The sequence below is a fragment of the Schistocerca americana genome, chromosome 3 (assembly GCF_021461395.2).
Source record: "Schistocerca americana isolate TAMUIC-IGC-003095 chromosome 3, iqSchAmer2.1, whole genome shotgun sequence".
Classification (NCBI taxonomy): domain Eukaryota; kingdom Metazoa; phylum Arthropoda; class Insecta; order Orthoptera; family Acrididae; genus Schistocerca; species Schistocerca americana.
The window spans coordinates 426935377-426949196 of NC_060121.1; the positions used below are offsets into that span (position 1 = coordinate 426935377).

General features: G+C 44.4%; 1 protein-coding gene across 1 annotated transcript in view; it reads right to left on the reverse strand.

Moving 5' to 3' along the window:
- LOC124607012 (solute carrier family 22 member 7-like) overlaps positions 1-13820 on the reverse strand; it is a 121283-nt gene that overhangs the window by 37110 nt on the left and 70353 nt on the right. Inside the window, exon 4 of the mRNA XM_047139166.1 lies at positions 13360-13517. Coding sequence (XP_046995122.1) covers positions 13360-13517 — 158 coding nt within the window. The remainder of the gene's footprint in view (positions 1-13359; positions 13518-13820) is intronic.

Genomic DNA, 13820 nt, shown 5'->3' on the forward strand with positions numbered 1-13820 from the left:
TCCATGTGACATTTTGCTTCAGAAGTAGCATAATTCTTCAGTTCACGCACCTCGTGTTCAACTATTTTGATATTAAGTTTATCAATAATCACACTTCTCTTAGTCCTCATTACTTTTTTCTTTTTTCAGTTCACCGTCAATCTGTGTTCTGTGCTCATGAGACTGTTCGTTCCAGTCAATGGGCCATGTAATTCTTAATTTTCATCGACGGTATCAAGTCATTTGTGAAACTTATCCTTGATGTTCTTTCACGAAGAAATTTAATCCCACTCTAAAATCATTTTTTATTTTCATAATGGACAAAACGTTGCGACTCCGTCTTACACCCTTTTTAATGGAGAGCATCGTTCTTGGGCTTCCCTCGAGATTCTTGTAAACTTTATGTATTGCCCGTCTTTGCCTATAGCTTACACATATTTTAATGAAAAATTTGAACATGTTGCACGATTCTGCGTATTTGAACCTCTTTTTGGGTCTAAAAATAATTTTTATGAGGCTTTCATGTTCTTAAGTCTATATTTGTAGAACTACATTGGTAGCAGTAACAGTACATATTTATCCGTGTAAATCACAATCCGCCTGGGAGATACAGCAAGTTCTTTATGATTATTTGGAAAATTCGTTCACAGTGATACTATGTGCATAGGCCTATATTCGATAATACGGCCGAACTGCAGCTAAAGACAAAATGAACAGTGAAGTTAAAACGACCAGTATTTCACGAGAACGACAGTTTTGGTTGTAATGACAACTTTTGAGTGTAATACGCAAGGTGGTCAGAAACAGCCTGAAAAGCTCGTAAGGAAGCTGCAGTGTTGTGCCGAGAAATAGATGTTAAGAAAAAAAATCCGATATGTTGCGCCGCTTCAGAGTTAATTATCATTGAAGTTCGCCGATCAGGCCGTTGCGCGCATCAATTCAAGCGGCACGCCAGATTGAATTAGTGGCAATTTTTTTCATAGCGTAGATGATAGCGTATGAGACGGCTCAGCATTTGGCTGGGGTTAGATTTTTTCTACTCTTCCATGTTCAATTTTTATATCGTCTTCATGTTCGTTTTTAGGAATCAAATCGAAGAACAAATATAGCGATACAGTCTACCGCGGGCTCTTTGAAAATGTGCCCACAACGGCCTGACTGGTTAACTTCAATATTAACTCGTAAACGACGAAGCGTTCCGATACTTTTTCTTAACAATTGTTTTTCAGCACAGGCGACCATGAAACATTCTTATAAGCTTTTCAGACTGTTTTTGACCTTCCTACATGTAGTCTCTAAAGGTGATTACAAGTTATTGTTCAAGGTTTTACTTTGACATCTACGTGTACATCCACACTCCGCAAGACATGGTACGGTGCGTGGTGGAGGTCGTATTGTGCCACTACTATCCATTTCCTTCCCTGTTCCTCTCGCAAATAGGAGAAACGGCTATCTAAGTTCCTGCGTATGAGCATTCATTTATCGCACAATCGTGATACCTATGCGTAATTTACGTTGGTGGCAGGAGGATCGTTCAGCAGTCAGCATCAGATGCCGATTTTCTAAATTTTCTCAACAAGGTTCCTGGAAAACAACGTCACCTTCCTCATACTTGTGTCATACTGCAACGAAATGATGTCCATTCATTGTCTAAATCGGATACCAGCAATGGCTTGTCTGATTTGTCTTGAAAAAATACTGTCCTAGTCTTCTTGATTGATTTGTTAATTATAGTGACCATTGTCGGTATGATGACATTATGGTCAGTAACTACTGTCTCTATACTGCCTCCATCGGTAAGGTCGGGGATGTTTGTAGCTACAGGATCTAAATTGTTACCATGCGTGTGAGCTGTCGAACAAGCTGCTCAACATAGTTTTCGGAAAACGTGCTCAAAAATTCTTCGCATGACTGCCTGTCCGTACTCTCCTACAACGTGTCCATAGGCGTCCGAGTCAAAATTCAATAGGTAAAGTGGCGTCAAACTCATAAGAAAGTTCTTTTATGGTTTACTTCATATCTTTGCACAATAATAAACGTTCGGGAAGATACAGGCTGGATATTTTCCTCATATATATATATATATATATATATATATATATATATATATATATATATATATATAGATAATGTTGTTACAAAAGTCTCGAAATGTTTTTGACAGATATATTCTAATTTTTGCACGATACCATAATGAACAGTCGGAAGGATGTCTGCTGAATATTATGTTTTAATGCATATGACTATATGTTTAATATAGAAATGGGCAAAGTTAACAAAAATCTCGAAAAGTCTTTAATACACTTACTTCTAAATTTAACGTGATACTCTAATAAAAACCAGACGGATACTGACTATACATTTTTTAAATGACAAGGTACATAGTTCCTATTGTTTTTAAATTTTCTGTTAAACTAACTGCTAGAAAGAAAATGCTGAGCTGTGCCGTGTGGATTCCAATTTATGTCTCGTGTTCAGTATCAACAACGATAGCAGAGCATTTAAATTTTTAGACAAATTGTTCCTCCCATGCGTATATACACACATCAAAAAAAGTTTTGCATCGTCTCGGTTCCGAGAGTTCCGGAACCTGTACAGAAAATTGAAATAGAGATCAACATCAACATCATTTCCCCCCTTTTTATTGCTAATGAAAATCACACATTGCATGTTGTATCACCACACAGCGAGACCTTCAGAGGTGGTGGTCCAGATTGCTGTACACCCCGGTACCTCTAATACCCAGTAGCACGTCCTCTTGCATTGATGCATTCCTATATTCGTCATATCATACTATCCAAAAATCCATCAAGGCACTGTTGGTCCAGATAGTCCCACTCTTCAACAGCGATACAGCATGGATCCCTCAGAGTGGTTGGTGGGTCACGTCTTTCATAAACAGCCCTTTTCAATCTATCCCAGGCATGTTCGATAGGGTTAAAGTCTGGAGAACATGCTGGCCACTCTAGTCGAACGATGTCGTTATCCTGAAGGAAGCCATTCACAAGGTGTGCAATATTGGGGCGCGAATTGGAGTCCATGAAGACGAATTCCTCGCCAATATGCAGCCGATATGGTTGCACTATCGGTCGGAGGATGGCATTCACGTATCGTACAGCCCTTACGGAGCCTTCCATGACCTCCAGCGGCGTACGTCGGCCCCATATAATGCCATCCTAAAACAACAGGCAACCCACACCTTGCTGCACTCGCTGGACAGTGTGTCTAAGGCGTCCAGCCCGGCCGGGTTGCCTGCAAACACGTCTCCGACGATTGTCTGGTTGAAGGCATAAGCAACACTCATTGTTCGGACATGGACAAGATACAGACAGACAGGAAATGTCGATGACATGCCTCGCTCAGGCCGCCCAAGGAATACTACTGCAATGGATGATCGCTACCTATGGATTATGGCTTGGAGGAACCCTGACAGCAACGCCACCATGTTGAGTAATGATTTTCGTGCAGCCACAGGACGTCGTGTTACGACTCAAACTGTGCCCAATAGGCTCCATGATGCGCTACTTCACTCCGGACGTCCATGGCGAGGTCCATCTTTGCAACCTCGACACCATGGAGCGCGGTACAGATGGGCCCAACATCTTGCCGCATGGACCGCTCAGGATTGGCCTCTCGTTTTCTTCACCGTTTAGTTTCACTTCATGGAAGCCATCCTGGGCTTATATTTCGGCAAGCTAATGCCCGCCCACACAGGGTGAGAGTTTCTATTGCTTGTCGTCGACCTGCATGTTTTTTTCGATTCAACAGCCCAATAAAAACAAAATAAATGGAAATCGTGCTTTACTTTAACCTCGTCCAGTTTTGCGATGGCTTCATATTAGCGAAGTTGCTAAATTTCCGGCAAAATCTTTTATTAGCCGTAACTCCGTAACTAAACATTTGCCGACCTATGTTTGTATGAACTTTTTTCTTTAATTTTCATTGTAGAATAACGTATTAAAATATTTGCATATCGTCGTGAGCCACCCTATATATAAATACAGGCTTAAACGGCTTGAAAGCCATGAGATCATTTCAGTGCGGGTGCATTCTCTCTCTCTGAAGGCTTACATGAACACGGGGTAAAGCGGCGAGCAGTCAGTATGATGGGCATGGGGCGCTACGAACGTAGTGTGTGACATCACGGGAATTTGATTTGGACGGGTAGTGTTCTTGGATAACCGAAGTGGTTAAGACGACCGCTCGCGTGTAACGGGAAATATGGATTACAATACCCATCCTACAAAAATTTTCAGTTGTCGCCATTGAATTCGCCCGATGTCAGAATTTATTGCATTTCATCAAGTAAATGTCCGGCTGCGGAATTGAGAATGGCGTCTCTTCTTTTCGACATTTCCGAAAGAACAGACACCACACACACATGTAAATTTTAAAAAAATTAAAGTATATAGTGTGATAAGAGCATCAAATACAGAAACACGTGCAGGCAAAGTTCTTTTGACACCACAGTAATTCACGAAAGTGTCACAAACATTCAGAAACCGAAAGTGCAGACTGTCACTATCATTGTCAATTGCGACGTAGAGGCTTACGAATATAGACCAATACTTACAGTGTAGAACAATTTTACACCCGGTTAACAGAGTTAAAATTGTAGTTACCTGAAATTGTGTGTGAGATGTTATTTCAATGGGTACAGAGTTTTTTGGAATCTTTGTTAGTCAAGATCGCATATAGGGAGGAAGTAGGTAACAAGAATAGACCATTTACGGCTATCTTCAAACCTGAATGTAAAAATCAAGGTGTGAGATAAACGGACACATTGCAGCCTTGGCTAACAAGGATTTCACAAAAAATCAACGTTTATTGAAGGTTAAGTTGATCCAATAGTGCATGGGCGTATTGCCAGTTCATGGTGTCCAACGAACCCAATGTTTCGGCAGACATGACGTCATTGTCACGTGTGCTGACGAACAGAGTTCCTTGAAGCGTGGTTCTCGCTCGAGAGAACAGGTCGGCGGCCGAGGAGGGGAAGGTGTCGGCATCTCTAGTAGAGTAGGTATTGTTACTCTGTCCACTCTGGCCGACAGATCGTTGCGTTTGCTGAGTGTAGTGTTAAATAGAGGCCGCGTTGGTTCTCAAGCCTTGCTGAGATTATAATAGCGTTTCCAGTCGGTGACACTGTCCGTGGGCCGAATTACGATGGCCGCGCCAACTGCTCTGTTACACGTATTTGGAAGTATGTGCTGAAATCCTGGTATGCTCGTATTCCATTGCGTTACTCTCGGGAAAACAGCGCTTTACGAGCGGTGACTTATTAGGATACATTTGTCGAGTGTAACACTGGAGTATCCGACAACGATCTTCAATGGTGAGCACTGTTTGTTCAATATATGGCTTACCACACTGGTGCAGAATCTTGAACATCTTGGCATTCCACAAACCGAGGTCGTCTCCGACGCTCTTCAATAATGCACATGTTTCACTGGGACGTTTTTACTCAGTGCTTTCCCCGTGTGAGTTCGACTTTTCCCAGTAGTGCGCCAATGTACAAGGTATCTATAATTATAGTGCAGTTACTCACAGAGGTCCAGTGTGGGTTGTGATTATCGTACAAGAAGCGAAACTTGGAACGTACGCTAATGCGTCAATGAGGAGCCGATTTACGCTGGCAGAAAATAGTTTCCAATTTTGGCCACCAGGTGCAAATGTGGCGCTGTGAATGCGAGAAGAACGTACAGAAATATGTAAATTGAAGATGGATTGGGGAGAGGGGGAAGTTGCATCGGGTCATTATGTGGAACAAGCGGCGAAAGTTAAACTGAGTGCCGCACTGGGATTCGAACCCGCGATCTCCTGCTTAATGGGCAGTTGCGTTAACCGCTACGCCACGTGGACACAGAGTTAGCAGCAACTACGCAGACCATATAGGCACATCTCACGGCGGACCCTCATTCCCACCTAGCGCCACCTGTGCATCCTCACTGAATAAGGTGAATTCGTTGCCCAGTGAGGTGAGTCAATTATATTCATGCCAGCTGTCTGTTCTTTCAGACATGTTCCGTAGCACTTCTGTATCCCACTTCTTCATGCTTTAATTCTTCTTGACTAGTCTCTTAAACTTCAGCTTATTCTTCACCACAAGTGAATTGTGATCTGAGTCTATATCTGCTTCCGTGTTCGCCTTACTATCCGGTATCTGATTTCGGAATCTCTGTCTGATCATGCCGTAATCTAGTTGAAATCTTCCAGTATCTCCCGGCACTTTTCAAATATACCTCCTCTAGCTGAAATTTATTGCCGAATTAAATTATTCTGTCTCCTGTCTCATTCCTAGTAGCAAGCAAATACTCTCTCGTAACTTTTTCTTCCAGTCCCTCCCCTAGGGGCCGGCCGAAGTGGCCGTGCGGTTAAAGGCGCAGCTGCCTGGAACCGCAGGACCGCTACGGTCTCAGGTTCGAATCCTGCCTCGGGCATGGATGTTTGTGATGTCCTTAGGTTAGTTAGGTTTAACTAGTTCTAAGTTCTAGGGGACTAATGACCTCAGCAGTTGAGTCCCATAGTGCTCAGAGCCATATGAACCATTTTTGAACCCTCCCCTATGACCCCATTCCAGTCCACCTTGACTATTAGATTTTCGTCTCCATTTACGTACTAAATTCCCCATGAAATATGCTCGTATACCTTTTTTTATGTCTTCATCTTTGGTGTGTGACGTCCGTACGTATAACTGAACTATTGTAGTCGGTGTTGCATTGCTTTCGATTCTGGTGAGAACAACCCTATGTTCAAATGGCTCTGAACACTATGGGACTTAACATCTGAGGTCATCAGTCCCCTAGAACTTAGAAGTACTTAACCTAACTAACCTAAGGACATCACACACATCCATGACCGAGGCAGGATTCGAACCTGCAACCGTAGCGGTCGCGCGGTTCCAGACTGAAGCGCCTAGAACCGCTCGGCCACTGCGGCCGGCAGAACAACCCAATCACTGAATTATTCAGAGTTACTGCTGCTGTTGATATTACCCTATACTCCTCTGAACAGTACGGAATCCATAAAGTATTCACGGGACTGGTCCTTCAGGTAACAATTTCTTGATGACCCCTCTAGTAAATCCGATCTCTGAAAAAGAGCCCAGGTCCAAATTTCCGCTTTCTTGCATAGGCCCAGCGTTGATCTTTCTGTGGGAATCGTCATTTAGAAGGCTCTACATCTTCGCCATGTGGGAGAAAACGGTAGTAGCGTTACGTTTGTCAGCAGCTAAGACAAAAGTCTCACTGAAGTCTCTCAGCTCCCGGATGGCGTCCCTCTCTTAGCTGGTAATGTTTGACTTCGTAAACTTATCGTCGAGGTACCACAAGTTTCACGACGTACTTCTTCAGCTGCTTCAGGCATTAGCCGCGCAGCAATCTATTTAGCCGCAATGACGCTGTCCGTGACTCATGTGAACTTGGGGGGAGGGGGGGGGGTAAGTAAGGTGGGAGGAGGGGGAACCACATCGTTATTTAGCGGCACATTACATTGATGAGACCTTGTATGGGGCCTCCAGTAATGGTATGTCTACGAGGAGTGAAGATATTGACGTTAAACGTCCTCTATGCTTTCTACGTGCAGAATCGGCTTTCACCCAGATAACACCGTCAATCCAGTCCTCATTCCTGAAGTCAAAGTGGTTGATTAGTGCTAAAGGTAGTAATAGAATTTCCTGGGAGCTGTACTGAAGTTCGGCGAGTGAAGAGTACCTTCTCATATACCAAGGGAAGGCTGGTATCGCTTCTTGATTCTCCAGGCTGCCACTGAATCGATGTGTTGTGTGACCTTAGCTCGGCACAGCATGCTCGGTACGACATCTATTCACAAATTCAAGAGAGCTAATTGCATCTTCCGTTGTACAGCTTGTTGAATTTCCTCATACTGCGGTTCATCTCCTCCCCGTAGAAGTATTTGAAGTAATTCTTCAGTTTTTTTTTGCCGTATTTATTGATCGAACAGTCCATGAGTGTACAGCCAGTCGATAGTTGAAAAATGCAAAGCTACTATTGTTCTCTCTTATAAAGACTCCACTGAGAAGAGACAGAGGTTGCTAGATGACGACTCCTACAGGAAGATCAATTCTGAGGCCACCAAGAAGGTAGAGAACAGAACTAGGTTGCTTCTCAAGGACTCTGATTTGCCAGAGGGGGTCATCAAGAAATCGTTACCACCTAGATTTTATGGACTCCTTAAAGTCCACAAATGTGGGGTTCCGTTACGTCCAGTTGTCAACAACACCAGAGCTCGCACATATTTGCTGGAAAAATACCTGGCTGAAAATTTAAACCCTTACTTTGGCAAACGCCTGCATCACATCCTCAATTCTGTAAATCTTGTCGTAGCCTATACAACTTCAGGCTGAAGGCCTCAGGTATTCTAGTGAGCTCAGACACTGTTTCGCAATACCCCAGTGTGCCCCTGTGAGAGTCACTAGAACACGCGAAATATCTAAGAGTCGCGTTGGACTGGACACTATTCTAGTAGAAGCATCTGGAAAACACCTCAGCGAAGATATGAAACGCGAAGAACATCCTACATAAGAACATACTACATAAGATGCGTCGAACAACCTGGCGCTGCACTGCTGAAACTCCGCACTCTTCAGCAGTTGGACTAGGTTACTCTGCTGCGGAATATGGTGCTTCTGTATGGCTCAATAGCGCGCGTACACAAATGTTCAGCACAAAGCTGGCGAACACATGAGAGTACACTAAAGTCAATCGTCGTCGATTGGCTACCAATAATGACCCACATTCCAACCATGGCAACACAAGGCATCCCTGTCCATCAAGACCCAATTGTCCGAGAAACAAAACCAACTTCGGTCAAGAAAATCATCCATGAAAATAGCCGTGGGATTGATCATGTCCATTATAATTATCCGGGCTGTTATGCCGTGGTCGGTTGGTGAATTATTTGTCAAATCCCAACGTTTCGTCCCCGTCTGCGGGAGACATCTTCAAGGGGGTCTGTAGCTCGATGGAAGGTCCAACACACCCACTGGCTCGCTACAGACCCCCTTGAAGATGTCTCCCGCAGACGGGGACGAAAAGTTGGGATTTGACAAAGAATTCACCAACCGACCACGGTATAACAGCCCGGATAATTATAATGGACATGACATTTCCGGCCGTGAAAGTCTACGTTATAGTAGCCGTGGAATTGCACACGCCTCAGTTCAACTTAACCGAATAACAACCACAGGACTGGAGAGAGAGAGACTTGTCCACCACATTTTCAGATTTTACCCTGCATAAGAAGGGAATCTTCATTCTACAAGTGGCGCAGAATATGGACCGATTACGCACGAAACATGACAGAAGTGACTCTATAAATGAGAGAAGTCTCCATCTACAAAGTGCGATTGTGGCAGTACGTTCCCCACATTGTCACAGACTCTCCCAGCAGGACATAACGGCTAACCATCAACAGTTTCCTGATGGAAACTAACGACTCAATTGACTATATTAAAAATTTAAATGTCTGTAAAACATATGTGCTGATATTTGTATTTTACTTAATACTGAGCTTAAAAGCCGTACCATACCATATATAAATTCGTCAGAAATATGGCAGAAAGACCACCGGCCGTTTCAAGCACGTCCTGACCTCCACATATTTTCTATTTAATGGAAAATAATATGAAAAACGGAGGGATCACAATAGACAGCGGACTCTAGCCTGTGGGAGAGAATTTCTATACATGGTCTTCAGGAACAGTGTGAAAAAAAAGAAACTGCTTGTAAGGATGTTGCATGGTAGATCGTGTTGGGAAATAGTTATCAATATACTTTGCTAATCAGGAAGTTGAGTGCATGCATTCTAGCGACCCGCCAGAGTCTACGGCGCTAACTGAGTTCTTCGTTTCGTTTCCTAACACCGAACAAGGGAGGAATAAAAATTAGACATGTGACGGTTGTAAGCCAGCCAAAGGCTGAACAGTCTTGTGCAGTATTATCTTCGCTGTGAGAACAACTGACTCTAACTGTGTATGGCGGGCCGCTTGAATCTGCGATCAGAATGGCCTGACTGGCTAAATTTAACGCTAGTTTACGTTGATGATGATGATGATGTTTGGTTCGTGGAGCGCTCAACTGCGCGGTCATCAGTGCCCGTATAAAATCCCAGTTTTTACACAGCCCAATTTATTACACGGTCTAAAGTAGCCACGGTCAGGAATGATGATGAGGATGATGAAATGAAGAGAACAACATAAACACCCAGTCCCTTGGCAGAGAAAATCCCCAACCCTGCAGAGAATCGAACCCGGGACCCCGTGATCCAGAGGCAGCAACGCTAGCCACTAGACCACGAGCTGCGGAGGTAATTAACGTTGAAATGTATTGAGTTTTTTCCTTAACAGTTATTCATCAGCACAACCTACCCTGCGACATCCCGACATTCTTACAAGCTTTTCAGATTGTTTCTGACCACCGTGCGTAAGTAACACTGCGAGAAAAAACCCTGCCGTCATCCACATGGAAACCCACCTTCTATTTCCGTTATGCACATGACATGTTCGTAATCTGTCCCCTTGGAAGGGAGAAACTGTTTGAATTCCTTGCACATCTGAACTCCAAAAATTTGAACATCAAATTCTCTAAGGAGAATGAAACAGGTGGAAGACGTCATGATCAAAACAGGACAGCTGGTGGCACCCTGGGCCACAGTGTGTGTCGGAAGGAAGTGCATAATGTCCTGTATTTGTATGCAGACAGCTGCCATCACCCTGCACAGATGAATGGGGTACTAAAAACAGTGGGCGTGTACCCCCACAGACTCACAATCTGCCCCAGGAACTGAAACGCCGCAGAAATGTGTTCCGAAATACGGCTACTCAGAATGGCCGATTAGGCACGCTCTCCGCCACATCACTACAGTGCAACTTCCAGAGCGCGAGCAGTTAACTTATACCCCCTCGCCCCGCGAGCCATTCCCTCCGCGGTCGGCACAAGTAGGCGGTAGCGTGGCTGCAGTTACCTCTGTCCGCCCTAGTCGCCACACTGCTGTGTTTGCTGTTTTCTCCATTATTATTAATTGTCAAATATGGATTAGACGCAGTGCTGGTCTTCAGGCCTTGCTGAGATTACAGCCGCAGCGCAGGCTAATAAGGTTGTTCCTGGTACGAATTTCGATGCCCTCTCCAGTGACGATCCCAGTATTTCGAAGTACTCGCTAAAATCCTGATAAGTTATATTTCCATCACGTAATTCGCTGCTAAACAATGCTCTGCGGCCGCAGACATGTTGGGAAACGTTGTTCGAGTTTGTCACCGGTGTTCGCGGAATCGATCTTTGACAGTGCGCACAGTTTGTTCAATGGATGTCTTGTCATATTTGTACGGAATCTGATATATCCTGACATTCTGCAAACCGAGGTCGTCTTTGACGGTCCCCATTAATACCAATGTTTTATTCAACAGCAAAAGGCAGTTTTTACTTGAGGCATTTTCATATTCGTCAGACTTTTCCTGATAATGCGCCAGTGTTTGGTGTGAAGGCAGTAGCGACGACTTCCTTTGTGACTTCTTCCGTCAACGCAACTGACAATGGCAAATAGATCAAATCGTTTTAATATTGCGCCCGTAGGACACTATGAACTGGCAGTACACTCATGGAATGTTCAATCAACAAACACCGGAAGAAACTTGAGAGTAACAAATTTAAAATTTGAATTGTCGCGCTGTGCCGTTAGGAAAGATTTCGTGCCGCTGTGCAGTATGTTTGCCACGGATAACAACGAAAGGGGTCCTGCTATGAAAAATGGTAGCCAGACCGTCACTCTTGGTTGTCGGGACACATGGTGGACAGTAGTCAGGTTGGTAAACCGAGGCATCCCATCACAGTCCAGGGCGTCGCCGGAGACGTCGTCGACTTGGAATCTCATTGACTGGAATAGAACTGTCTTAAGTTATCAGTCATGCTTCGAAACGAGCCCTGAATGACCAGCGAGTCGGCCGGGACAGTGGTGAGATATCATTTTGACTGTCGCTCGCCATACGCCCCGACAACCAGGAGTGATTGTCCGTAGAGCCATTTTATTTTATAGAGGGACCCCTTTGCTTGTCACATGCGGTACCCTTATAGGGCAGCGGTACGTCGACAGTGTTATACGCCCTGTTCTGTTAGCGTTCATGGCAAGCCATCATTCGCTTCCATTTCAGCAAGAAAATGCCCACCCGCACACGGCGGGAGTTTCTAATGCTTGTCTTCGTGCTTGCGTAACCCTACCTTGGCCAGCAATCTCTCCTCTGTCGACAGCATTTGGAGCATTATGGTCAAGGGCCCTCCGTGATTGCGTAACCCTACCTTGACCAGCAATCTCTCCTCTGTCGACAGCATTTGGAGCATTATGGGCAAGGGCCGCCCAAAAATCTCGTAATTTTGACGACATAAGACACTGATTGGACAGAATTTGGCCCTACATTCCTCAGGACTACATCCAACAGCTCTGCGAACAACAGCCAGAGGTGGACCAGCGCGTTAATAACTTGCTCAATTTTTTCTTTCTCTTGAATGAATCATCCCATTTTTCTGAAACTGTACGCATTTGTCTGTCTGCACATGAACATCACATCTGCCGATTTCCGTCGCATTCGTATAATTCGTTCGTGGTCTGTCATTTTTTTTATTTTTTGCCTTAGAGTGTATTTATCCTGAAGTTATACACGAAGTTGCAATGAGCTCGTCGCAGCGTCACAACTTATTTAGTGTACGATACTTGTTTTCTTTCTTAGAAATATAGTGTTCATTGTTTTGGCGTTCCCCTTATTTGGCATTTGTCGTGGCCACACTTCAGACGAACGCGCACGCTCCATCATCAGGAAAACCCTCAGATTCCAGTGTCCTTCAACCAGCTTTCTGCATTCCTCGCCCAGCTGCAAACTGTCGTAAAACTCACTACTGGCGTTCGCTCCGCGAGGCGGCGTCTTGTACTGTCGCAAGCTGATGGAGACAAACTTCTTTTGATGTGGAGAGTGCCGTGGGGTCACTTGTGATTTCTAAAGAGCCTTCTGTACAGTTATTGTGACTAATCGTCTCTCTAATGCCGGCCGGTGTGGTCGAGCGGTTCTAGGCGCTTCAGTCTGGAACCGCGCGACCGCAACGGTCGCAGGTTCGAATCCTGCCTCGGGCGTGGATATGTGTGACGTCCTTAGGTTAGTTAGGTTTACGTAGTTCTAAGTCTAGGGGACAGATGACCTTAGATGTTAAGTCCCAGTGCTCAGAGCCATCTCCCAAACGAAGAACGATCGACAGTGCCGTACTACTAAACACAGCTGCAATACGATATAAAATAAGAATGGAACACGAGAGCCCATAAATAGGAACGGCAGTACAGGATATATTTCTGCTTCTCTATTATGGTTCCAGCTTAACTCACCTGTCGCCATGGTTGCTTCTGACATGGGCAAGTGTGCACCTTCAGAGGCTGCCGAAAGGGCAATGTACAGAGGAAACACGGACGCTGATACGGGGAGCAGCGTCTGTGACAACGCCGTGGCACTTATGCCCAGCAGAAACTGTTTCCTTCGTCCAAATCTGAAATAGAAAAACACATTCGGAGTAAACAAAAACCAGCACAAAAGTCATAAGTTTCTGGTGACTTCATGGATCATGCCATCTAGCATAGAAATACATACTAATTGCAGCAGTGTGATATAATATCATAATGTTTTGTCATTCATTATATTTCTACCTAAATCATTTCTAACACCATCAGCGTTAAGTGTGAAACAATCATTTCGTCGCCTGATGTAATACAGTTTTTGTTCTCTTCTAACGACTTTGAGCGAAATCTTTTGGTTCAAGGTTTAAAGAATGGGATCATAAATTAATCATGAA